This window comes from Pongo pygmaeus, chromosome 5 (assembly GCF_028885625.2).
Source record: "Pongo pygmaeus isolate AG05252 chromosome 5, NHGRI_mPonPyg2-v2.0_pri, whole genome shotgun sequence".
NCBI lineage: Eukaryota > Metazoa > Chordata > Mammalia > Primates > Hominidae > Pongo > Pongo pygmaeus.
Genome location: NC_072378.2, coordinates 41395994 through 41420375, shown reverse-complemented (window position 1 = coordinate 41420375; position 24382 = coordinate 41395994). Strand labels below are relative to the sequence as shown.

Genomic DNA, 24382 nt, shown 5'->3' with positions numbered 1-24382 from the left:
CTGATTCACTGTGTGATCTTGGACAAATCACTTGACATCTCTGAGCCTCCGTTTTCCCGTCTGTGACACAGGCTGTGCTATTAATTTCTATTTCCAAATGGTCAAAGGGCAGAAAATAGGGCACAGAGTGGGCTTGTGAAGACCACAGGTGAACAGCATGGTGAGAATTTCCTGCCTCTCCCAACAACTCAGAGTGAATGGTGCGCAGGTGGTCTCAGGCTGGTCCTTAAGAGTTGACCCCTTTCTTCTATCTTACTTATAGACAGTTTTCCCTTTGACCTTTGGGAGAGGGCCCTGGGTCTGCCCCCAGACTGATGACTGACAGCTTCCTTTTTCACTGCTCCTTTGAGCCTTCCCCGTCTCCCAGCCTGCCATCCCTGGAGGCCGTCTGATCTGCTCTGGCTATTTATGGCACCTCCTGGGGGCCTGAATTCCTGGCTGGTCTCTGGCTCTTCTTTCCAAGTCAGACCAGTTTACTCTGCTCATCCCAGAGTGCAGCAACTAATCTGGGGGATCAGATGCCAGGAGCTTGACTCCTCTCCCTACAGCTGCCTCTATACTCGTCAGGGCTGGCACACCCCACACCCAATGTTAACCCTGTTGGGTAAGGTTCTATTAGTAGTCCCCCTCCTGCACAGGAGGATACTAGGCAGTAAGGTATTTCATTCAAGGTCACACATGGAGTCAGTGGGGTGCTGGGATGTGAACCCATATCTGTCAGCTCCCAAGTTCCATGCTTCTCCTACTGTGTCATATTCCCTGGAATTTAGTAACAAGGAGAGCTGACATTAACACAGTCCTTGCTGCTGGCCTGACATTGCTCTAAAATATTATGTAGGTTAACTCATTTATTCCTCACAAGGATGTTTGGGGTAGGTACTATTATTATCCTAATTTTTCTGGTGAGGAAATTGAGACCAGAGAGGTTAAGTGACTTGCCCAAGGTGATGCAGCTAGAGAGGGCAGAGCCATGTGCTTCCAGAGTCATGTTTTACCTCCTTCACCATTCAGTCTCAACTGCTGCCAGCACCCATAAGGCCCAGCTCTGGGAGAAGGGAAGGACAGAGACCAGTGGGAGTTGAAGAGGCTGAGAAGGAGTTCTTGCAGGAAGAACAGACTCTAGGAAGTAATTGGTACGTGAGGGTTGTGTGTGTGTGTATCTGTGTGTTGGGGGTACAGGTAAAGAGACACCAGACAGCTAGTATCTGGGGATGGAAACCAAAATTGGAATCCTCCCAGCCTGTCTCTGCAGGCCCTTGCCCCCTTCTGTTGGGATGGCAGTGGCTGAAAGGAGCTGGGTTAGGCCTGGGATACGCTGCAGCATGCCTCTCCCTGTCCTGTTTCCCACGGTCATTTCAGAAAACATTCAGAGATTCTAGGAGGTGGCTGAGAAGGAGAGGACAGGGTCAGGCATGGTTGTTCCTTGGATCTTGGCTGGATGTGGAGCTGCCCTCATTGGGAAGGGAGCAAAGAGGCCAGGAGCGGGGCTGGTGGAAAATAGAAGCCTCACCAAAGGAAGGTTTAAATTCTCACTCCCTGAAAGAGGATACCTCAGGGGTGCATTGATGGAGTCGGTGCTTTATGTGCAGGGACAGCTGGGACCCCAACAGTACGTTGCCCCAGAGACGCAGCCCAGGCGTGCCTGCCCCTCTGGTCACTACTGAGACAAGGTACACAAACAACAGGCCTCAGGCACCAGACACCCCTCTGGAGGGCGGGAGGCTGCTTCCTCTAGCAACTGCTCTGTTGATATAAACGCGAGGTGTCCAGGGCTTTTAGCAGCCTTGGCCAGTGAAGAGGGGAGAGGGCCAAGGGTCTCCCAGAGTCTGAGGCTGGGATTGGAGAAGGCACCAGAATCACAGGGCAGGACAGAGTTTACAGTCTTCTGTACAGGACACAATGCTTGCTTTGCCATGTGGGACACACCACCCTGGGTAAAATGGTGACTCCTGGGACTTTAGTCTTGGTCACCATGGTTTCCATTCCAGTGGCTACTCCTGGCACCTCCCGGCTCCCACGGCTGGCACTTTCAGTCTTTGAAGAAAGTGATCTGATAAGGATCATGTACATTAAGGTGACTAATAGTATTCCTCTTTGAAGGGTTGTTTGCAAGGCCAAAGAACCTACTGGGAAGAGGTGACAAACTACAATCAACTTGAGAGGGGAATTTCAGCCCTTAAAATGAGAAATGTGTTGGAGTAGGTGCAAGTGGGCACTAGGGGGATTTTCTGGTGCTTCTCTTAGCGGATAATCCCTGTGTGGGCTGGGCGACCTTGGAAAGGGACAAATGAGGCCCTGATGAACATGATCAAGGCCCTGGTGTGACCAGGGATGGCTTCCCCTGGCTTCCATACCAGAAGAAGAGCCTAAATGTATGGAGTGTCCTCGACATTTGGGGGTGGGGGGAGAAGGAGTCTGGGAGGCAGGTAAATGTTTTGTTGGGCTCTACTTGAGGATACAAGAGGAAGGTCGAGATCTGAGGGAGTTCTCAGCAAAGTTGGGCTTTGGACTGAATACCCTGTAAGCTGCTAATGAGAATCAGCAGTAAAATCCTTAAAAGGATTGTGTGCTTGTTTTCTGGAACTACAAGAAAGGGGACCTCTGGGAAGACTCTGAAACTGGGCTTGGGGTACAGGGGAACCCCAAGAGACAGAGCAGATAGTGGCCATTCACAAAAGAAAAGAGATTTTGGAGCCCTGGCCCAGGACTGACAACATTCAGGGGCCTCCAGGCATCTCCTACGCAGCAGCTCTACCTGCCTGTAGGTAGGAGGGGCCAGAGATGTGCAGAATAAATACATCCTGCACTCTGCCCTGTTCCTAGCCCAGCTGACCAACCTTTGTCCACTGGACATACATCTACCAGTCTGCCATCTCACCTAGCCTCCCTGTGTTTCCATTCTGCAGAAATTGGCAAAGTGAGGAAGAGTGAAGGTTTAGAAGAGGAAAGGATGAACTAGGATACAATAGAATGAGATATGCCACCTCCTGGGTCTGCTATTTTACCCAGTGCCTCTCCAGCTGCTGGATGGGAGATCTGCAGAGCCTTATGATCTTGTCTGTCTCCGACTCACCAAATCAGAGGCAAATGGAAAAATACTGCCTCAGAACAAAAATGTGCACATAATTTGAATGGTGGAAGCTTGGGATACACTTGCAAAGAGAAGAGGCAGCTCCAAGTCTATTTAGGCACAGCTCTTAAGTAACAAGCGAGGAGGGCCAAAGGCAGGTGTCCACTAGGCTGGGCTCTGAACTGGGAAGTGGGGTAAGGGGAAAGACAAGAGTCCCAGGGAGGTTGGAGACTGTGCGATTAGAGGCTCCCCTCACCCAGGAACCAAGGAGCTGGGGCAGAGGAGGATTTTAAGGACAACTTTGGAGTCAGAGGATAAGAGTTTGGAGTTGGGATTCTGCCCTTTCATGCTGAGTTTCTGCACATGGCCAAAAATCTCTTTAGCTTGGCTCATGCTGTATCAGGCAGTCATGCCAGCTCAGGGCTTGGGACACTGCCCAAATTAAGCTTTCTTCTAGGGCTAAGTCCTAAGCTAGAGGCGTGGGTTAGTGGCTCCAGCTTGCCTTGGGGAGGTCAAAGTAATACCCTAGGCATCATACATCTTCTTGGAGGTTCCACCTAACTTCTAGAATTAGCTGGTAATGAATAAAATTGGTAGCAAATATTACAATGCATATATTATTATGAGATGATCATAATAATGGAAGATAACGTCTGGGGTGCCCACTTGCCAAGATCACACAATGGTAGTAGAGCTGGGTAAGAACCCATATATTGTGGGTTCCAAGCCTATCCTCTGTGCATCAGTATTTGTAGCTAAAAGTTGCACCAGGTTACCAGTTAATAGATAACAGAGTCAGTATCCAACCCCAGGTTGGTCTGACTCCATGGCCAGAACTGCAAATCACCATACCCTATTGCTCTCGCTCCCCAAGATGATCTGATTTCATGGGTCTGGAGTCCCAACAAGTGTCTCAGGAGGTCTCTGGGGCACACTTTGAGAAGCAATGCCCTGCAGCAGTGCGTCTCAGTTTGGCTGCACATTAGAACCAGGAGTTTCCAAAGTGATTAAAGCCTTTCCATTCTTTTTTCAGTTGTTCCAGAGTAGGGGTGGGGGTAGGGGTGGCAGCAGGGTGCTGGTCAGCATTTGTTTTTAAAGTATGACAATGTGTTCATTTATTTATTCAATTAATCAACAAATAAAAACGTACAAGCACCTACTCTGTGCTCTGCTCTGCCCTGGGTCTGGAGATACAAAGGTGGGTGGGACACTGTGTGTGTCCTCCTGGGGTGCCTGTGACCTGACCCACGGGGCTTAGCATGCCCTTGGTGGAGGAGGGGAGGCTGCAGACTCCCTCTCTTGGGTGAGCTCTGGAAAGACCCACTCCCCTTCTCAAATTATGCCGCCTTGCTGGCTTCTCACCTGAGAGCACACAGTTTGTTTCAGCTCTAAAACTCAGCTCACAAAACCTCAGATTGTCAAGGCTAAATGGGCCCTGATAAATGATCTGTGCCCAAAGCACTCAAACTAGCTAGCAGCTGACAGAAGTGCTCAGGAGGTTTTAAATCTAAAGATGCCAGGAGCCTACCTGCAACGTTCTCATTTATGGGTTATGAGTGGGGTCCGAGGAATACGCATTTTTTTAAAAAGCTCCAAACAGCTGTGGTACAGCTTTGGCTGCACCTGAGGAGGTCTTGGGAAGTGTTAAAAACATTGATGCCCAGGCCTCCTCCCTGCAGAGGCTGATGAGGATTTTTAAACACTTCTGGTGATCCCATCATGCAGCAGGTGGAGACCCCCTACTGCAAGGTGTCTGGGCCTTCCAGCTGACCTTGTTAAAGATTTGAGGAGGCTTACTCAGGGGCGGTCACTCCTTGCCACCATCAGGGCTTTGAAACAAGGACAGAAGAAAATCAGAGAAGGGAGGAGACAAAAATTAAAAAGCCACTAAGAAGGTTTAGAAAAAGAGAAGCAAGACAGAAGGCTAAACAAGAAGCTCCTATGAATTCACTTGTCAGCACCCTGAGGCTTAGTCTCTTTTTTTCAATCGTCTTTGCCTTATTCTAATAGTAATTAATTGATGTAAAATAAGGAAAGCATAGGAATGTATGAAAGCAAAAAAGGTCTATAATCTTATTTATCAGAGATGCATAACATATATATCATACAACCATAGTATATGTTATAAATAGATATTGCATCATAATCTGGTATATAAATTAATGTATAATATATACTATATAACCTTAACATGTATAATTAGTATCCCCCTTTTTTTTTTTGAGATAGAGTCTCACTCTGTCACCCAGGCTGGAGTGCAGTGGCATGATCTCAGCCCACTGCAACCTCCACTTCCCTGGGTTCAAGTGATTCTCCTGCCTCAGCTTCCCGAGTAGCTGGGACTACAGGTGCGCACCACTGCACCCAGCTAATTTTTGTATTTTTGGAGACAGGGTTTCACCATGTTGGCCAGGCTGGTCTCGAACTCCTGACCTCATGATCCACCCGCCTCGGCCTCCCAAAGTGCTGGGATTACAGGTGTGAGCCACCATGCCTGGCCCCCAGTACCCTTTTTTTAAGGTGTATTTTTCTGTTTTGGCTTTTTTGTCACTTTTTAAAAGCCTTTTGTTTTTCAGGTAATTAAACATCTGAGTGCTAAATCTTTATGCCAGGTAGGGAGGCATGTGAGTGGAGGCGAGCTGGTGTGCCCGCCCCTTCCCCATGGGCCTTCACACATTCATTCACACGCACACACTCACACAGAGGTCCAGAAGCTTCTATCCCACTCTGCCGCCCTAGGCATCATATTATGCATTCAAATACATACTTCACATCATACCTTCAGATTTACTAATAGGATTTTATTATTTAAGTGTAAAATCAGTTTCCCCCCTCTTTCCCATTTCTCTGATTTCTAAGGAAAAATGGCACCAGGGGACCCAGGAGGGTGGTCCCACTGGGGTGAACCCTAACTCCACAGCCCTGCTTGCAGACTCTTCCTCCCCATCCTGGCCGTCCCTCCTCTCCCGTGCCCTAGGGCCTCAGTCACTCTTCTCCGTGGGCTGAGGCTGGTGCACTGGATAAAGGCTGTCCCTCCACAGGTGGTAGGTGAGGGCTGAAGTCACAGTGAGCCAGGCTAGGTAGGGCAGCAGTAGCAGGGCAGCCAGTTTGTTGATGGGATGCCAGATCAGTGCTGTGCTCACCACCAGCCCAAACAGCAGCAGCAGGTGCAGCAGGGCCTGGGCATAGAGGCTGGGGGTCAGCTGGTTGCCCGAGAACCAGCACCTCCACCTTTCTACAGTACCCAGCCCAGCAACGAGCTCAGTCCCTGGGGCTCTGTGCACACCATGGGAGTACAGAGAAGTCTGCCCACCCATTACCTGCCTGCACTCAATTGCTCTGCTGAATTATGTGCTTCTGGAGCCAGGTGGTTTCACCCTCTTGCACATTACTTCTGCTACTGAGCACTGTGTGCCTTACCAGACCAGGGTTGTGGACTGTGAAAAAGACAACCAGGACAGTCCAGCTGATGGTGAGCTGAACAGCATAGAGGCCAAGAGGCAGGGCCAGGGGCCACCCCAAGCCCCCTCCCAGATCGTTCCACACCAGGTAGGAGGCGTAGCTGTGGAGAGATGGTGGCAAAAACATTTAATGGGAGGAGGTTCCATGGCAAATGGAGGAGGCTGTCTGGCATAAGGACTCTTGGATACCCTTGTGGGCTGAAATGGGGGCAAATGGGCCTAGGCATCATGTACGGGCCAGGGAGGGAGTTAGTGGGAGGAGCTGGGCACAGTGAGGTGGGGGAGGGGCTGGGGAGACTTAGAGAGGGTGGAAGAAGGGCTAACTGGAATCCCAGGCAGGCATAGAGGGTTTCTTACTTTCTGGAGGACCCACCATAAGAGTCAAGACAAAGTGTCTGCCTTTGGAGGACAATATATGGGAGTAATTCAGATATAGAGGACTTGTTCCCACCCCATTGGGTACCAGGGCCATGTGTGAGAAACAGGTACTCACCCCACAACAGAGTAGATGGCTGTCTGTACAAGCAATAAGACTTTGTAGAATGGGCACCAGGACAGCATCCTCGGGCCCTCACACCAACCAGACATGTGATCACGAGTGAACAGCCAGATCAGGATGGGCCCCAGGTGGGGCAGGAGCACAAAGATGGCCCCTTGAAGCCGCATTCACCTTGAGGAAGCAAAATCTGGGGAGGCAGAGAACATGCTAGTGATGAGCCTTCCCCTGCGGCTCCTCGTCTGTCTCTGCCTCCTAACCTGACTCATTTCCTGGCCTGAGCCCCTCAGAGGAGGTCTACTCACAGAGGTCCTTCCTCTCTCCCTGGCCCAGCTCCAGTCCTGTACCTCTGAGCTCTCTCCAACCCCAGGCCCCACCTTGCCCATCTCCTGGCTTCCATGGACTTCTTTTCTCCACAGCACTCCTCTGGCACTTGGAGGACACTGCCCAGCACTGGTAACTGCTTCTGAGTGAATAGGCCTTCCTCCAAGTGCTTCTGAGTCCTGGAGATCAGGTCCCGGGTGATCAGCTTTTCTGCCTCCCACAGTGGGCAGCGCTTAGCCAGGCATGTAGCTGGCCCTCACCGAGAACTGTTCTACCTAAGCTGATCTACCAACCTGGAAAGATCACAATCTGAAGGCAGGAGCCAGAGATTCCTGGGGACTCTTTTCTAGTCACGAATGCGGCAGCCCATCTGTCCCAGGCTTATCTCACCATATCAGACTGGCACACTCATGGGGCCCACCCAGGCTGATATCCTGCCCAAATTCAAACTTGGCCTGTTGACACTGTGGATTCCTTTTTCTGAACCTTTAGCTCTCTTCTACACCTGGAGCCATGGGGGATGAGCTTCCTGCTCCACCTTTCCATTTCCAGAGTGTCAGGATGTAAGCACAAGCGTCCAGGTTTCTTGTGGCCTGTCTTTTCAAGGAAACGACTGCCTGGTCTTTGATTAAAAAGCTGCCAAGGTGGCATGTTGCTTTGCGTGTCATTTGCATGTGGGACAGTGTACAGACCCTCCTCCAGCCAAGGCCCCACCAAGGCCCCACCAATATCATTCTTCTCATTTGTTCATGATATTTCAGCCTCCCCCCATGATTAACCAGATTTGAAGGAGAGAAAACAATCTGATTATTTTCAGTGTTCTGGACTGACTTATCTAATCCATCCTTTTTTTTTTTCTTTTGATACCGAGTTTCACTCTTGCTGTCCAGGCTGGAGTGCAGTGGTGCAATCTAGGCTCAATGCAACCTCTGCCTCCCAAGTTCAAGTGATTCTCCTGTCTCAGCCTCCCTAGTAGCTGGGATTACAGGCGTGCACCACCATGCCTGGCTAATTTTGTATTTTTAGTAGAGATGGGGTTTTGCCATGTTGGTCAGGCTGGTCTTGAACTCCTGACCTCAGGTGATCCACCTGCCTTGGCCTCCCAAAGTGCTGGGATTACAGGCCTGAGCCACTGCGCCCGGCCCTAATCCATCCTTTTCTGTCAAGGGTCAGGGACACTGGTCCTGGAGGTTCTGGGACAGAGCTGAGCAGCATGCCCACCTGTGCATATTTCTACTTGTCTTTCTGTGCTCCTCATTGTCAATTTGCTCATCTTCTGCCTTCCTGTTTTTCTACATTTCTGTCCAGTGGTGGAGGCCCCCTCCCTGCCCCTCCCTGCCCCTCCCTGCCCCCATCCTGTTTTCTCCTGACACCTGCCTCTCCCAGTGCCTCCTGGTTCCTAGGCCTGTGCTCCCCTTATCTCTGGCAGCACACCTCCCAGGCAGGGGGCCTGATGACATACGATGTGTGGAAGGCAGAGGAGGGTGGGGCTGGGAGGAGGGTGGGGCTGGGAGGAGGGTGGAATGGTGCTCCCAGCTGATCTGCCTTTCTCAGATGAGAAGGGTGGTGACACTGGCTGGGAAGTCCAAGTTGCTGTTTCATGGCCCCAAAGAGTTCCTCTCAGGAGGAGTCCCCCTGGTCTGCCAGACCCTCCTTGGTGCCTGGCCTCTGGAGGCTACCCCTTGATGGAATGTTTGAGGGCTTGTGGTGATGGTTTGACACTGGCCCTCCTGTGACAGCTCAGCCCCCAGTTATAATGCTGTTGATGCCTGTGGTCTCTGCATCCCATGAACCAGCTCTGTGGCCATGGGAGTGAGTGGTAGGAGCCTTCAAATTTCTCCAGGGCCTCCTTATAATTGGGATTGTCCCCAAGAGTGGCAAGCACCAGCTTGGGAAGTGAGTTCATAATCCATGAACACAGCCCCTGGATATAGCCTCCTGGTTGGCATGACCTTCCTGGCTTAGAACCCTAGCTTGACAGATCTTTCACAAACCCCTAGGACTTTATGACTCAGAGAAGAAGGCAGCTGACAAGTGGAGGTGGGTGGGGAGTCAAGGAGGAGTGACTTAGCGCTTCCTGGCAGAAAGTCCTACCTCCCAGCCGCCCTAAAGAGGGGTAGGGGAGAGTGTCCCTGTCTGTTGGCAAAGTCCAGCCTCCTGTGTGACTCAGACAGAGCTTTGTTCAACAAACACCCCTACCCCACTCCCTTCTTTCCCTATCAAAGTTCTGAGCACCCCTTCCTGGCTTGTCTTTAGGCATGAGGTCTGCTTCCCAGGTTGCCCGCTCTCTACCCATTCATTTGCTACATCTCTGCACTTTGGGGTACTGGGCTCCCCTGGGAGGTTTATTCTGCCCTCTCACCTCCACCAGGGAAGGAAGCAAAGGGGAGGGCGTTGCAGTCAGAGACAAGAGGCTAGAGAATTATTAACTGAGACAAAAGCAAAGGAAGTTACTTATTTTCTGTGGGAGATGATAACTAGGGGCCTGGGGGGCATTCACCATGCCTCCTCAACTGCAGGAGGCCAGACCCTGGTGATAACGGTTACCATCTATTTACCACCCACTCTGTGGTGGGCATTTGACATTTATTAGCTCAATAATGACAATTATTGTCTCACACAAGGTAGATATTCTTATCTGCATTTGACAGACAAGGGAATTGAGGCTCAGAGGAGTTAAGTAGCTTGCTCAATATTACATAGCCAACGTGTGGCTCACCTGGGCTCAGTGTTGGCCACTTGGATCCAAAATGCATCCTCTTCCCTCTCAACTGCTTCACTCATTCATTCAAGACATCTTTATTGAACACCTTCTATCTATCAGGCTGTACCAGGAGCTGAGGAGACAGCAGAAAACATGGGAAAAGTTCCTCTCCACAAGGAGTTTTCATTCCTGTGGTGCCACCGCTCCTAGGCAGAGTTTCTAAGAACTCGGAATGGCAAATGGCCCCAAAGTTCAGCTGTCTCCCAAGCGGCAGTGTCTCTGCCAACTTTGGGTGGGGGAAGTAGAAAGCACCTTGTGTAAGGAAAGATATGGGTACATCTCAGGTCCACCAGCAACTGGTGAGTCATTAACCCTCTCAGTGGCTCCACTGTCTTCTCTGTGTGGGGAGCGGGTGGAACTAGATGCTCTCTAAGCTCCTTGGACCGGTTGCATTGGCATCAGCTGGGAGCTTCTTTGAGCTGCAGAATCTCAGGTCCCATACTAGACCTACAGAATCAGAGCCTGCATTTTAACAAGATCTCCCAGGTGACTGTTGTGCACATTATAGTTTAAGAAACTCAGATGAAGGTTCCCTCCTCCTCCTATCTGCTATTTTAATAATAGCCTCTGGCTGGGGACAGCCACTCACCAGCAGAGGGCACTGTAAGGAGGGGTTTCAAGGTGCAGCACCTACACCCAGGTTGTCTCCCTCCCTCCCTCCCTCCTTCCTTCCAGACCTAGACTGGAAAGTTCACTGACTTCTGGGATCCTCAGCTAATCCCTTACCTGGGCTGGACTTCGCCAATAGACAGGGACACTCTCCCTCACCCCTCTTTAGGCAGCTGGGAGGCAGGACTCTGCCAGGAAATGCCAGGCCACTCCTGCCTGGATTCCCCGCCCACCTCCACTTGCCTGCCGACTGAGTCTGGCTGACCCTTGTTTCTCAGAGAAGGAACTGGACCAGCCAGCAGCCTCTAAGAGCTCCTAGACGGTAAGGTGAGCATCCCCTTGGGGCAGCTGGAGAGGGGATGGGCATTGTGATGGGGTTACCTGGAGCTCCGTGGAGGAGCCAGGCCAGGTCAGCCTGCCTGCTGGAGTGTAGGGACCCTCTGCTGGAGGAGGGGAGGAAAATGGGACTTGGCCAATGGGTATGAGGACAACTGGGATGATTCTGTGTCCTGTGGAAATGTCTACTATACTAACAAATGCCGTTCATGACTTGTGTTTGGACCATCCATCCCAGTACTTGTTATGTTCTGCAGTAACTGGACATCTATCAGGTGTTGGGGAGGCACAGGGAGAACCAGTGAGATGGAGGAAGGGTTGAGAGTTTTCTTAAAGGGTATGAGCAGAACTTTGCAGCAGGAGTTTGGATCTTTGTGCTGGAGGATGCAACTGCCTAGGGACAGGTGATGGCAGCATTCTAAAGGACTCTCGTTTCGGGGACCTGCTACCCAGGGTGATCTGGGGTCTGGGGCAAGACAAACTGGAGGAGTGGGTAATGAGGAGTCCAGGCATGGGGTTGGGAAGCTCCAAGTCACACTTGAATGGCTGCAGTGCTATAGTTGCCATTCAGCAAGACTCCGGACCTTTCCCCATTCTGGGGCCAGAGGGAGGATGGAGTGAGGGCCAGGGCAGCCTGGAAGAGTCGTCAGCCTGGGAGACCTGGGGCTGGCCCTAGAGGAGTTATCCTGCTTCAGGCCAGGTAAAGGAGTGGGCTTTCCATGAGAGGCCCAGTGGGGCTTTGGGAGTGGTGCGTGCCAACTTCTCCAGGGTCGGAGGTTGAGCCAGGGGACTCTGCTGCACCACCCAGTGAGGTGCATCTCACTGAGGATCTGGACTCTGGTCTTTGGTGGCCCCAGGAAGGTTACTGCTGTGTAAGCGAGCTGGGGCCTCTCCTTTCATCCCTTTAACTATTCCATCCCCTGCCACTGGTACCTTGGTAGGTGGGGGTGTGGTGTAGTGGGGTGGGTATTACCACATAACTGAGGATGTAACTTTAGGTCCTTCTATTTGTCTTTACTTCATTTTTGCTTCTTTCTCTTGCAACTTTATTTCTTCTAGAGAAGGAAAGGAAGATACTTGGGGAAAAGAAGGGGTGGACAGAGAAAGGGGGTGTCTCTGGAAGTCCTTGTTCGTCTTTGCTCCTCCTTCCTGCCTGTCTTCACTTGTTTAGTAATTCCCTATCCATCCTCACTGTGGGGAGAAAGCTCGGATTCCTTATCTGTGAAATGGAGATAAAAATAACACCTTGCTCCTAAGGCTGCTGTGAGGGTGAGAGGAGACAAGCCATGGAGAGTGCTTTAACACAGTGGCATTGAGTAAAGCTCTGCGAATGTTAGCTATTGTTATTACAGTTGGAATTATAATTATTACTAATGTGAAAGAACCAAAAGGAATAATGGGACATCAAGGGTAGCCTGCTGCTCCAACCCCCTTCCCATCAGCTTTGGGGCACTGCCAATTCACTGATTCACCTGTGTGCCCTCCAGGACGCGTGGTTGAAAAAGGCTGGTGCATTGTCTGCCGGGTTGGCTCTTTAGGCAAAGAGAACAATGCCAACCCCCGCTTCTTATTCACGCTTTCAGTGAGGACATGGGAGAAAAAGGTACTGCCCCAGTCTTCAATCCTGAGGATTGAAGTTCTGCCCTGGTCTAAGAGGCACTAGGAAGGGGCTTCAGTTTTCATGGGTCCTGAGGTTGGAAGGAAGAAGGTGGGCCAAGCCTCAGTTCCAGGTGGGTAGTGCGAGTGAAGGGCATGGGGAGGACTGGATACTGGAAGCTCTTCCGGTGCAGCCTCTAGTGAGTCAACCAGAGGGGCCTCCCAGGGCTCTGAAGGAGGACGTTGTGCCTCACAGAACTCAGCTACCAAGCCAATGAATTCCATTCCCGCAGAAGCTCCTTGAGAGCCGAATAAGACGTCATCTTTGGCAGGATTGAACTTCCCACAGTGTCCAATACACAGCCGGTGCTTAGAAAATGTTCATTTGAGTGGGAAAAATCACACATGACAGCACATAATCAAGAGTGACTCAGTATGGTGGGATGGCTGTGGAGAGAGATTTCGCGAGCTGGAGGCTGTCAAAGGCCGGTGCGCCAGCGGGAGGCACTATTGAATGGGAGGGTCCACGTAGGGAGAGGAAACAAGTGGGGAGAGCAAGTGAGTGGAGAAACAGAAAACAGCATGAGCAAAAGCCAGAGGCTAGAATTAAGCAGGTGTGGGGAGCCTGGGCAGGCTACAGGGCAGGGGTGTTGGAAATTGTAGGGGCTGGAAGAGGGGAAGTAGGAGGAGGCGGAGGTGGGTTCTGGAGGGCCTCAGGAAGAGCTTCTGGGAAGTCTCAGCCTGTGGCCTGGCTGGGTAGCCAGGTGAGCAGGAGGTGAGTGTATGCTTTTGCCCTGCCTCATTCCAGCTTCACTGTAGGCCCGCATCTTTGTTTTTTGTCTTCTTCTTCATTTTTTTTTTTTTTTTGCTTCTACTTTTAGCTTTTGTTACTCTTGTTATATGTTGCCTATCCCTGTGAGCTACCTTTAGGCCTTTCTGGCAGAAGGAGGGGCATAAAGAAACACATACATTTGGACATTGCTTTCTCTTCTACAAATACTTTTCACATGACCTTATGCCATCCTCACCATTACCCAAAGAGGCACTTTTTCCCCACTTTTAATAGCTTCAGAAAAGAATTACAAAGTTAATACAAACTACATGCTTGATGTGAAAAATTCAAAGTACAGAGAAAAGGATTTTAAAAAATACAAAGTTTTTGTTCACACCTTCCACCTTCTCAATTTGTTGTGACTCATGGGAATAGTTTGGGGGTGTGTCCTTCTAGACCTGCACAGTCTAAGACTGGACTCATTGGTACACGTGGCTACTGGGCACTTGAAATACAGCCAGTCCCAAGTGAGCTGTTCTGTTCATATAAATTACACATGGATTTCAAAGACTGGGTATGAAAGAAGAAAGTAAAAATATCTCATAATTTTATATTGATTACCTGTTGAAATAACATTTTGAATATATTGGGTTAAATAAAATATTAATTTCTCCTGTTTCTTCTTTTTAATGTGGCTATCAGGAAATTTAAAATTACATGTGTAGTTCACATTACATTTTTATTGTACACCACTGCTCCAGACCTTTCTCTATACCTTTACATTTCCATATATGCACCCATAAATATGTATCTATTTATATGCAGTTTTGTTTTTCACATTAATGAGCTCAGAATATTTTGTCTCTCTGCGACTTGCTTTTTCCACTTATAGATTTTTTTGTATCAGCACTTGTAGATCAAGGTAGATATTTGGACAGATGAGGAAACTGAGGTACATTAAGCAATATTGAGGCAGGAGGTGGGATTTGATTCCAGGCCAGATGGAAAACTGGCTGAAACAGGAAAGAGGCACCAAAAGCACCTCTCCATAAGACATGCCCACCAGTGCCATGACAGTTTACCACTGCCATGGCAATGCCTGGAAGTTACTGCCGCTTTCCATGGCAGTGACCTGAAGCTACCACTCCTTTTTCTAGAAATTTCTGAATAACCCACCCCTTACTGCATGTAATTAAAAGTGGACATAAATATGATGGCAGAAATGCCCCAGAGCTGCTACCCTGGGCACACTGCCTAGGGTTAGCTCTGCTCTGTAAGGAGCATACCTCTGCTGCTGCTATACTCTGCCACTTCAGTGAAAGTTGCTGTCTAACACCACTGGCTCACCCTTGAATTCTTGCCTAGGTGAGGCCACAAACCCTCCCAAGCTAAGCCCCAATTTTGGGGCTCTCCTGCCTTACATCAATGTGATAAGTTTACCCAGCCACAGTGACCAAGGTGGCATTTGAACTCATGTTCTCTAACTGTAAACCCAAGCTCACTCTGCTTCAGAGCAGTTTACCTTGATGTATTAGGTCACAGGGAGCCAGGGTAGGTTCTCGAGTAAGAGAGACAGGTTAAAAGAATTGGTGTGACTAAAGTGTGCAGTGTGCGCTGGAATGAAGCTGAAGACAACTTGCAGCTATGTGTAAGCCAAGCCTTGACTTCCACAACTTAAAAGGGCTTACCCTGACACTGACCCCTTCTTCCCCACCAGGCCTTTGGCTTTGGTTGGCACAGGGGTGAAGGAGAGCCAGCAGCATTGAGTGACCAGGCGAATGTGCCCCCAGGAGAGTTCATTCCAACCCTCCCAGTTCCTACTGCTGGTGGGGGTCCCGGTGGCAAGTGTCCTCCTTCTGGCCCAGTGCCTTCGATGGCACTGCCCTAGAAGGCTGCTGGGGGCCTGCTGGACACTGAATGGTCAAGAGGAACCAGTGTCCCAGCCTACCCCCCAACCAGAAAACGAGGTCTCAAGGCAGCACCTGCCAGCCACACTGCCAGAGATGGTTGCCTTCTACCAGGAGCTACACACACCCACTCAAGGCCAGACCACGGTCCGCCAGTTGATGCACAAACTGTTGGTGTTTTCGGCTCGAGAGGTGGATCACCGCGGTGGTTGCCTGATGCTCCAGGATACAGGCATCTCCTTGCTCATCCCACCAGGTAACAGCTCCTGGCTCTCTTCTCTGCATACGGTTGTTCAGACTGTATGTTAGGTCACCACATCTGAGGAAGCAATGTTCATAGACACCTTTTACTTCTGATAATTGTTTATATTTTGAGTATAGCCTTATTGACTTCAGGGATGGACATGTTACATATTTTTTAGGACAACTTCCTGGCAGGTGGAAGTAAAGTGCCTTGTTCTAATGAATCAGTATGCTGTGACAATTCTCCAGTAAAGGGAGGGAAGAGCACCATTTGCAAATTCACACAAGGCACACTATGGGCTAGCAGCAGCCTGGGTGGAAAGGGAAGTCTCTTGCTTAGGGTTACACTACAAGTCAGCTCCACAGTCATCTTACTCTTGTTCATACCACCTCCCTGTGTGCCCTGCTGGGGATGTCTCTCCTGGGCTCCTGCCCCATCTCCTTTCTCTCTGGCCTGGCCTCTTTCAGGGGCAGGGGTGTGCCTGCCTACCAGGCCCATCTCAGCTCTCCCTCTCCCTGCCAGGTGCTGTGGCTGTGGGCCGCCAGGAGCGGGTGTCTTTGATCCTGGTGTGGGACCTGTCGGACGCCCCATCGCTGTCCCGAGCCCAGGGGCTGGTAAGCCCTGTGGTGGCATGTGGCCCCCATGGGGCCTCCTTCCTGAAGCCTTGCACTCTCACTTTCAAACACTGTGCCGAGCAGCCCAGCCATGCTCGCACCTACAGCAGCAACACTACTCTGCTCGATGCCAAGGTATGGAGGCCCCTGGGGCGGCCGGGGGCCCACGCCTCCCGGGATGAATGTCGGATCCACCTCTCCCACTTCAGGTAGGCACATGCCATTGGCCTGTCTTCCCACACCCATCTCTCTGGGGACTGTCTTTCCTGCCCACTTTCTCTGTCTGCCTTATCTTCATCTCTCTGTACAGAAGATGGTCTGCAAATCCTTTATCCTGGTGACCTTTTCTGGCCCCTCTGTCCTAATGTCTGTAGCAGTTTTTCTCACACCAATCATGTCCACGACTGCAAATCCCACTGCTGTCTCTGTCTGGAAGTGTCTGACTCAGCACCATCTCTCCATCTAGGAGGGACCTGTCTTCCCCAGCTCTCTCTGTCTTTCAAATTATCTCTCTCTACTCTGTGCCCCTTTCAGGACTGTCCCCAAACTTAGCGCCAGTTCTCTAAGACTCCATTCCATCTCTGTCCTTCATCTCTTTGTCTTTCTAGAGTCCTAGGTCGTCTGCCTCCTAGCCTCCTTGCCACCCATTGACAGGAATAGGGCCATGTGCGGGTGCCCTCCCAAGCATGGTCGCCCTGAGCCCACTTTCCGTCTCTCCCCTGCCAGCTCTCTTCCCCATTCAGTCACCAGTCACTGTGACGTGCTCACTTTTCATCCCCTACCTACCAGTTCCTCCCTAAGTGCTCCCCTCAAGTGTTCTCTGAACCTCCTTGAAGGCCCCACAGAGGCCCCTCAGGTGGCAGGAGGCTGGTGGCAGTGTGCTGGTGTCTTAGCCTTCCCTGCACATTAGTGCCTGCCACTGGCTCCCTCTGCAGCCTCTACACCTGTGTGCTGGAGGCACCTGTGGGGCGCGAAGCCCGCAAATGGCTGCAGCTGGCCGTATTCTGCTCACCGCTGGTGCCAGGACAGTCCCACCTGCAGCTGCGTATCTACTTCCTCAACAACACGCCCTGCGCCCTGCAGTGGGCACTGACCAACGAGCAGCCCCATGGTGGGCGCCTGCGTGGGCCCTGCCAGCTCTTCGACTTCAATGGAGCCAGGGGCGACCAGTGCCTGAAGCTCACGTACATCTCAGAGGGTGAGGGAGGCGGTGGCCTGTGGGATAGGATGATCAGGAGCCCCAAAGGAATGAAGGGTTCTGGGCCTCCCCTGGACATCTGGAGATCTGGGGATCCCAAGTCTCTCTCTCTCTCTCTTTTTTTTTTCCCCCGAGATGGAGTTTTGCTCTGTTGCCCAGGCTGGAGTGCAGTAGCTTGATTTTGGCTCACAGCAACCTCCGCCTCCTGGGTTCAAGTTATTCTCCTGCCTCAGTCTCCTGATTAGCTGCAATTACAGGTGCCCACCACCATGCCTGGCTAATTTTTTTGTATTTTTAGTAGAGACAGGGTTTCATCATGTTGTCCAGGCTGGTCTTGAACTCCTGACCTCAAGTAATCTGCCTGTCTCGGCCTCTGAAAGTGTTGGGATTACAGGCGTGAGCCACCACACCAGGTCCCAAGTCTGTTTGTGACCTCTGGGCCAGCAGTAGCCTCATGGAGCCCCCAGCGCTTTGACCACTCTGCTGTCTACTGAGCCCTTGCCACTCACTCCTAGGACAGGGTGATGGCAGGTGGGAGGTGGGAAGGAGAGGGGTTATACCCCACAGAAGCAGGAAAGGATGGAAGGCTTTTCTAGTGCAAGGGCCCTCTTGGGATCCCTGCCCAGGCTCTGGGGATTCCCATCCCCTTGAGATGCTCCTGCCTTTGTTCTGTCCTCATGCCTCCCCACAGCCCCCTTCAATACTTGTTTAAGGCCCCACTCTCTGAGGCCCTCTGCTGTCTGCCTACTCACCAGGTTGGGAGAATGTGGATGACAGCAGTTGCCAGCTGGTGCCCCATCTCCACATCTGGCATGGAAAGTGCCCCTTCCGCTCCTTCTGCTTCCGGAGAAAAGCAGGTAGTCCGGGAGCCCTGTGTGCACCTCCTCCCCTCTCTTTTCCCCTCCCGTCTCCTCTCCTTCCCTCCCAGTAACCCTGGAGCTCTGCAGACCCCCATGCAGCCATGCACATAGACCTTCCCTGAAAGGCCAGGAGCCACACAGATCTTTGCAGAGAGAAAAATGGAGTGTTGGACCTGAGCTTCCTCAGATTTCCCAAGTCTTACTATAGAGTCCCTTACCTTCTCCTGCTCTTACCCCAGGCTGTTTCCTCACTCACTGGCCACGCTGTCACCTTCTCTTTATAGCCAATGAGAATGAGGACTGTTCAGCACTAACCAATGAGATCATTGTCACCATGCACACCTTCCAGGATGTGAGTTGGAGCTGAGGGGCAGAGGAAGGGCAGGGCCTGGGGGAAATCCTAGGCAAAGTGGGTGCAGGGTCTGGTGCCCAGTAACTATGGTCTTAATCACATAGGTAAAGATGGCATTTTCCATAGAGCCCCCATACCAGCTCTTTGAGGGGCTCAGATCATCTGGGCTCCAAGTTACCCTCATCCCTGACTCTCCTTGTCTATCGGTGGATGAATCCAGCAGGAAGCTAAAAGAACCAAACCCTAGTTTAACCCCTTCCCCCAACTCAGAGAACTGGGGCATCAAGTTGATATGGTTTCTTTCTAGGCTGATTGTCTACATTTGAGAGATGATGTTTGGTATCTTCAGTGTGGGATTTGAGAGTTGATGTTTTGTATTTTCAGTGTGGGAAGTGACCAGGAAGAGGGTCTTGAGTAGGCAGGATGGGAGTTAGGTATCTCTCCTCTCCTGCTGCACCAAGGGAAGATGCGAAGAAATCAGAGTTGAGAGTCTTTGGGGAATCATAGTGGCACCTTACTGGAGGGCAGGCAGATACCCTGTTGTCACTTGGAGAAGAGGAAGGGAAGGTTGGAATGGAGGAAGGGACACATATGGCTGAGATCAGTGTCTCTATGGTTGGATGACCTCCCACTGCACCACGGCCCCACCCAGGACTTCCCCTGGTGGCTCAGGCTGCACTCTGTTTGGTCTTCATGTCCCAGTTCCCAAAGAGCTCAGTGGGCAAACATAAGGCTGAAGGTGGGGTTCTGAAGTCACAGGGAGACAGTGGGTAGACGGTGCTGGGTGGAGCAGGGTTGTATCTCCTGGTAAGGTGGCTCTGAGTGACAGACTGAAGGAGAGACATGAGAAATGGAGGTAGGACTGCAGCTTCTTACTCAGGGGGATGCCTTGTGACCCCTAAGTGTGTTCCCTACCCCATGTTGACTCAGGGCTTGGAGACCAAGTATATGGAAATCCTCAGATTCCAGGCATCAGAGGAGGAATCCTGGGCAGCGCCACCACCTGTTTCCCAGCCACCCCCATGTAATAGGTGAGATGGGGGTTGCTTGGGCTGCTGCCTGGGGGATGTTGGGTTCCTACCCTGGCACCCACAGGGTGACTACAGCATTTAGGTTATATATGGGAGAACCAGAGTGGGTCTGTCTGTCCCTTTCTTCCAAGAACACCCTTTTCCCTGCCTCAGGCTGCCCCCAGAGCTCTTTGAGCAGCTGCGGATGTTGTTGGAGCCAAACAGCATCACAGGCAATGACTGGCGCAGACTGGCCTCCCACCTGGGGCTTTGCGGCATGAAGATCCGGTAGGAAGAGGGGTGAGGTCTGTGGATGGTAGAGGAGGGTGGGCTGGAATGGGTTCCTCAGGACACTCTGCAGACTGGATCACAGGCAAGGGAGTGACTTAAAAGTCAGAGAACGGCTACTCTCCACCCTATTTCCCATAAAAGGGCAGCTCTATTAATCACTGTATCATCAGTACCTAGAATGATGCCTGGTGCATAGTAGGTGCTCAATTAACATTTAACAGTGAATCCATTAACATGGAAGTTATTTGGTACATGTTGAGTGCTTGCCATGCTATGTCCTGAGGAGGAGAAAGACAGATTATAGGATAATATTTGTAAAGCATGTAGCTGGGTGCCTGACACTTGTTAATTCAATAAATGTTATCAATAATGGTGACAGTGCAGTCATGATCCCTGTCAAGGAACTCAGAAAGCAGGAGAATACTGAGCTAAGCTCCAGAAACTACACTATGAGTGCAGCAGTCAGGGAAGACTTTATCCTGGTGATGGGGCTAGAACTGGACCCTGAAAACAGGGTGGATTTTTATTTATTATTATTATCATTATTTCAGACGGAGTCTTGCTCTGTCGCCCAGGCTGGAGTGCAATGGCGCAATCTTGGCTCACTGCAACCTCCGTCTCCCGGGTTCAAGTAATTCTCCTGCCTCAGCCTCCCGAGTAGCTGGGATTACAGGCACGCGCCACCATGTCCAGCTAATTTTTTATTTTTAGTACAGATAGGGTTTCACCAGGTTGGCCAGGCTGGTCTGCAACTACAGGGTGGATTTTTAAATCGTTCATTTAAACATTTATCAAGCACCTATTATGCCCTGGAAACTGTGCTAAGCACTGTGATACAAGATGAATGAGGCATGGTCCCAGCGCCTAGGAGCACACACACTAGTAAAGGGTTCAGAGAGCTTGAAAAATAAAGGCAAGTGTTCCTTGTGCCTTCCTGTAAGAATTCAGTATTGTATATAACACATTGAAGAGAAACAGAAAACAGCTGAAGCAAGAATAATGAACTGTGGGCGTTATGACCAGAAGTCTGAACTGAGGGGTGCAAAAGTTCTCTTCCACCTGGGAGGGTTGAACTAGAAAGGGCTTCAGGGAGGAAGTGATGGGGAAGAGATCAGCCGTTTTGTTTTGAGGAGTAGCAGAGGTGGCTGTGGGTGTAGTGTGTGCAAGGCGAGAAAGAGAGAGGCCTGAGCTAAGGGGGTTCAGGATGGGAGAAAGGAGAGAAAGCATAAAGAGAGGGCAAGGCCAGGTGCTGGATGAGCCAGAAAGGCTCATGGAGCATGGGGTGGTTAGGAGGTGAGAGACTCTGGAAGGTTTTAGTGGACGGGAGGGTCGTGATAAAAAGCCATGGTTTACGGCAACTGTTTCCTTAGTAGTGAGCAGGATGTTGTGGCCTAGGAGAGAGGGAGGACGGAGGGAATTAGGAGGCTAGGGGGAGACTAGGGGGAGGCTAGGGGTGTATTTGGAGTGGGGGAGGTAGAGAAGGCAATTACAGAACATCAGAGCTGTAGCAAACTTAGAGGTCCTCTTATCTAAGCCCTCATCTTAATAAGAGGAAACTGAAGCCTAGAGAGGAGTAGGGGTCAGAGTTGGCCTCCAAGCCAGGACAATCTCAAGTTTTAAAGCCCTGGGGCTTCCCACCTCCTGTGCCCTGGAAGGCAGGCAAGAGCAGGACAGGGACAAAAGCTACAGGATGGGGGAGGGACGGACCTTGCGCTGCGCAGCCCAGGGAGCCTGCAGCAGGGGAGGAGCCGCTCCCTGCTCCTACCCCCTTCTCCTCCTCCTCTACCTCGGGCCAGGTTCCTGTCCTGCCAGCGCAGTCCCGCAGCGGCCATCCTGGAGTTGTTTGAGGAGCAGAACGGCAGCCTGCAGGAGCTGCACTACCTCATGACCGTCATGGAGCGGCTAGACTGCGCCTCCGCCATCCAGAACTACCTGGGTGGGACACACGGCGGCAGCCCAGGCCTCGAGCGCGGGGGCGCCCGGGATAACCAGGGCCTGGAGCTGGACGAGAAGCTCTGAGCGCCCAGCGGGCAGGGCTGGAGGAGGTGTGGGGGCGAGAGGGGTTGTTCCCCTGCGCCTAAGAGGGACACAGCAGCTGTTCCTGGCTGTGCCCACTACCCTTCCCAAAACCCTCGGATGGTGCCAGGGCCGCCCGCGAGGCCGGAGCGTCCTCACCAGCCTCCCAGCAGCAGGCGCGCCCTTCCCGCCGCGAGCTGTCCCTCGTGTGGGTCCCCTCCTGGCCGGCAGAGGGCGCGGGAGCCCAGGAGATGGCTTCAGCGTGGCCAGCCTGCCAAACTGACCAGGGGACGGCCACGGTCCCCGCGTGCACTTTAGGGCCGGTCGGGTCCTGAAGTATTCACTGAGCACTTAGGAAGACCGGGCATTGGGCTGGTGTCATGAAGAATACTGGAATATAGGAGGTAGGGTCTGGAGCCCTGACAAGCACACAGTTCTTTTGCAGGAGTCAAGATGTGCTCACAGGAGCCAAGAGGAAACTCGAAAACAGCCCTGCCCTGTGGTTAGGGGATGTGGGTGTGGCTTTAGGAGCTGAGAGGGGAAGAGCTGAGTGCGGGCTGGAGCAGCGAGAATGCATCACAGAGGATGTTGGGGAGTGAGGATTTGATTTGCTGAGTGGTTTGGAGATCTTTAGGTGCGGGTGGGGGAAGAGGGTGGCTGGACTTAAGGTAGGAGCCGAGAGTGGGCATGGGAGCCCAGCCCCGTGGGTGTGAGGCCGGGGTAGGACGAGGCTTCCCGGCTAGGCACGCCTGGCTGTGTGCCTCTGCCTCTGCTAACTTCCTTTGTCTCTTTATCCTCCTGCTCAGGCCGTGTCTTCCTCTCTCTCTGCCATTTTCTCTATCAGAAAGCATTAAAGCTGAGTAGAAACTTCAAGATGATCATTCTGGTCCAGCCCTTTTATCTCTTTATCTCCAATGGTGTGCGTTTTAAGTTTCTCTGACTTGGTTTTTCTGTCCCTGTCTCCCACAGTTGTTCCCTCTCTGCACCTGTGTTTCAGTTACTCTCTCTCTCTGTCTTAGATCTTTTTGTTTCTGCCTAGTCTCTGTGCCCTGTCTTTGTGTGTTTCTTTCTCTGCCTGAAACCCTCCCTCTTTTCCCTTCAGGCATATGTCTCTAAACCAATGTTATGTATCAAAGACTGTTGAAAGAGACAGGGCTACTCTAGGAATGGATGGGTGGGGATATTTTCCCCATGGATTAAGATCCAGTTTAGGGTCAGGAAATAAAGGATAGGGATAAAAGAGGCACCCCATTCAGTCAGCAGATATTTATTCAGTACCTACTATGTGTTAGATACTGTATACAAAAGACATGAATGGGCTGGGTCCTGAACAGAGAATAAAGGGTTTGACTCCATTCTGGAAATTCTTTTGTTTGCAAACAGGTGGTGTTAATTTGTTCAAAGGCAGGCAAACAATCTCTCTGGCAACACAATTTTCTTCTGTATTTAATTAAAAATTATTAAAGCTTTTTTTCTATGATGAATGATAAAATATGAAAATTGCCTTCCTTTGTTACTAACTATATTTTGCTCAGATTGGCAAATTTGGATGTGAGTATGAATTATTTTATTTGGTAAAATTGTACCTATGGGGATGGGTTGGAGGGAAGCATTTTGTAGATTGTGCTTCCAGTATGAAAATTATCTGGGTCCCGCATGGTAAGTCAGGGAGGTTCCCTTCCTTTTCTGTTAGATGCAAGCCTTCAGAAGCAGGCCCTTCCATCCCTTCCCTGTTCCCCTATCCCCACCAGTCCTCTCCTACCCTTCTCATCTGTCCTCCTTACCCCACCGGGTGCTGCCAGTCATGCCAGATTAGTGCCCCGGCCTTTTCCCCCTTCACTTAGCTCAGGATTGAACTGTGCAGTAGCCTGGCACTGTTTAGCCAAAGACATCATTGTGTTCCTTCCTACCCTGGAAAAAAATCATTTTAAGAGTTTCACGTCTTCTGGAGTTGCAAATAGAAGCCACAGAGATTTTTGTGATGGGAATAGAATGCTTTCTGGCCCCAACTCCAGTTTCTCAAAATGGGTTTCCAGTGCTGGCAAAGGAAGGCTTGGAAATCCTGGGGTAGATGCAGGCCGAGTGATTCCTATAAGGCAGACCCTTCCTTTCTCACATCAAACCCATTTGACATGTTATGTATTGGCACCTAATGCTGAGAGATGGTGTGCCCCAGTGAGCATCACGAGACTTAACATTTAGCCCTGACTCACACTAACTAGAACAGCTCTTCTTTGGGCTTTAAACTCTTCCTTGGAATGAAGCTACCGTATTAGAGGCTGTCCCAGGGGCTTTGATTTCATAGACTTGTGCAGAGGTGGCACACTGGTCACCCAAGGAACGTTCACTTGGGGATTTTTTTTTTTTCTTTTTGAATTGCCTTCAAATAGAACAATTGATCACTGCTTGTGGCCTTACTTCCAGCCCTTTCTCTGATGAAGAGTTGCCTAAATCGCCTGCCA

The 24382-nt window shown here is 51.0% G+C and overlaps 2 protein-coding genes across 3 annotated transcripts; one reads left to right on the top strand and one right to left on the bottom strand.

Moving 5' to 3' along the window:
- Window positions 1-5850: 5850 nt before the first annotated feature.
- On the bottom strand, window positions 5851-7723 carry TSPO2 (translocator protein 2). 2 transcript variants are annotated; one of them, XM_054493012.1, is made up of 4 exons: window positions 7405-7723; window positions 7025-7217; window positions 6491-6632; window positions 5851-6249 (listed from the first exon to the last, which is right to left on the bottom strand). In XM_054493012.1, the coding sequence occupies exons 2-4, from the start codon at window positions 7195-7197 to the stop codon at window positions 6052-6054; spliced, it is 513 nt and encodes a 170-aa protein (XP_054348987.1). In that variant the 5' UTR covers window positions 7198-7217; window positions 7405-7723; the 3' UTR covers window positions 5851-6051. The 2 variants fall into 2 exon arrangements, with proteins under 2 accessions (XP_054348987.1, XP_054348988.1); XM_054493013.1 differs by having other exon boundaries at window positions 7375-7465.
- A 3285-nt stretch (window positions 7724-11008) lies between these two features.
- UNC5CL (unc-5 family C-terminal like) lies at window positions 11009-23412 on the top strand. The gene is made up of 9 exons (XM_054493073.1): window positions 11009-11051; window positions 15146-15591; window positions 16102-16402; window positions 17129-17391; window positions 18147-18248; window positions 18536-18603; window positions 19534-19634; window positions 19788-19901; window positions 21701-23412. The coding sequence occupies exons 2-9, from the start codon at window positions 15207-15209 to the stop codon at window positions 21921-21923; spliced, it is 1557 nt and encodes a 518-aa protein (XP_054349048.1). The 5' UTR covers window positions 11009-11051; window positions 15146-15206; the 3' UTR covers window positions 21924-23412.
- The last annotated feature ends 970 nt before the right edge of the window (window positions 23413-24382 follow it).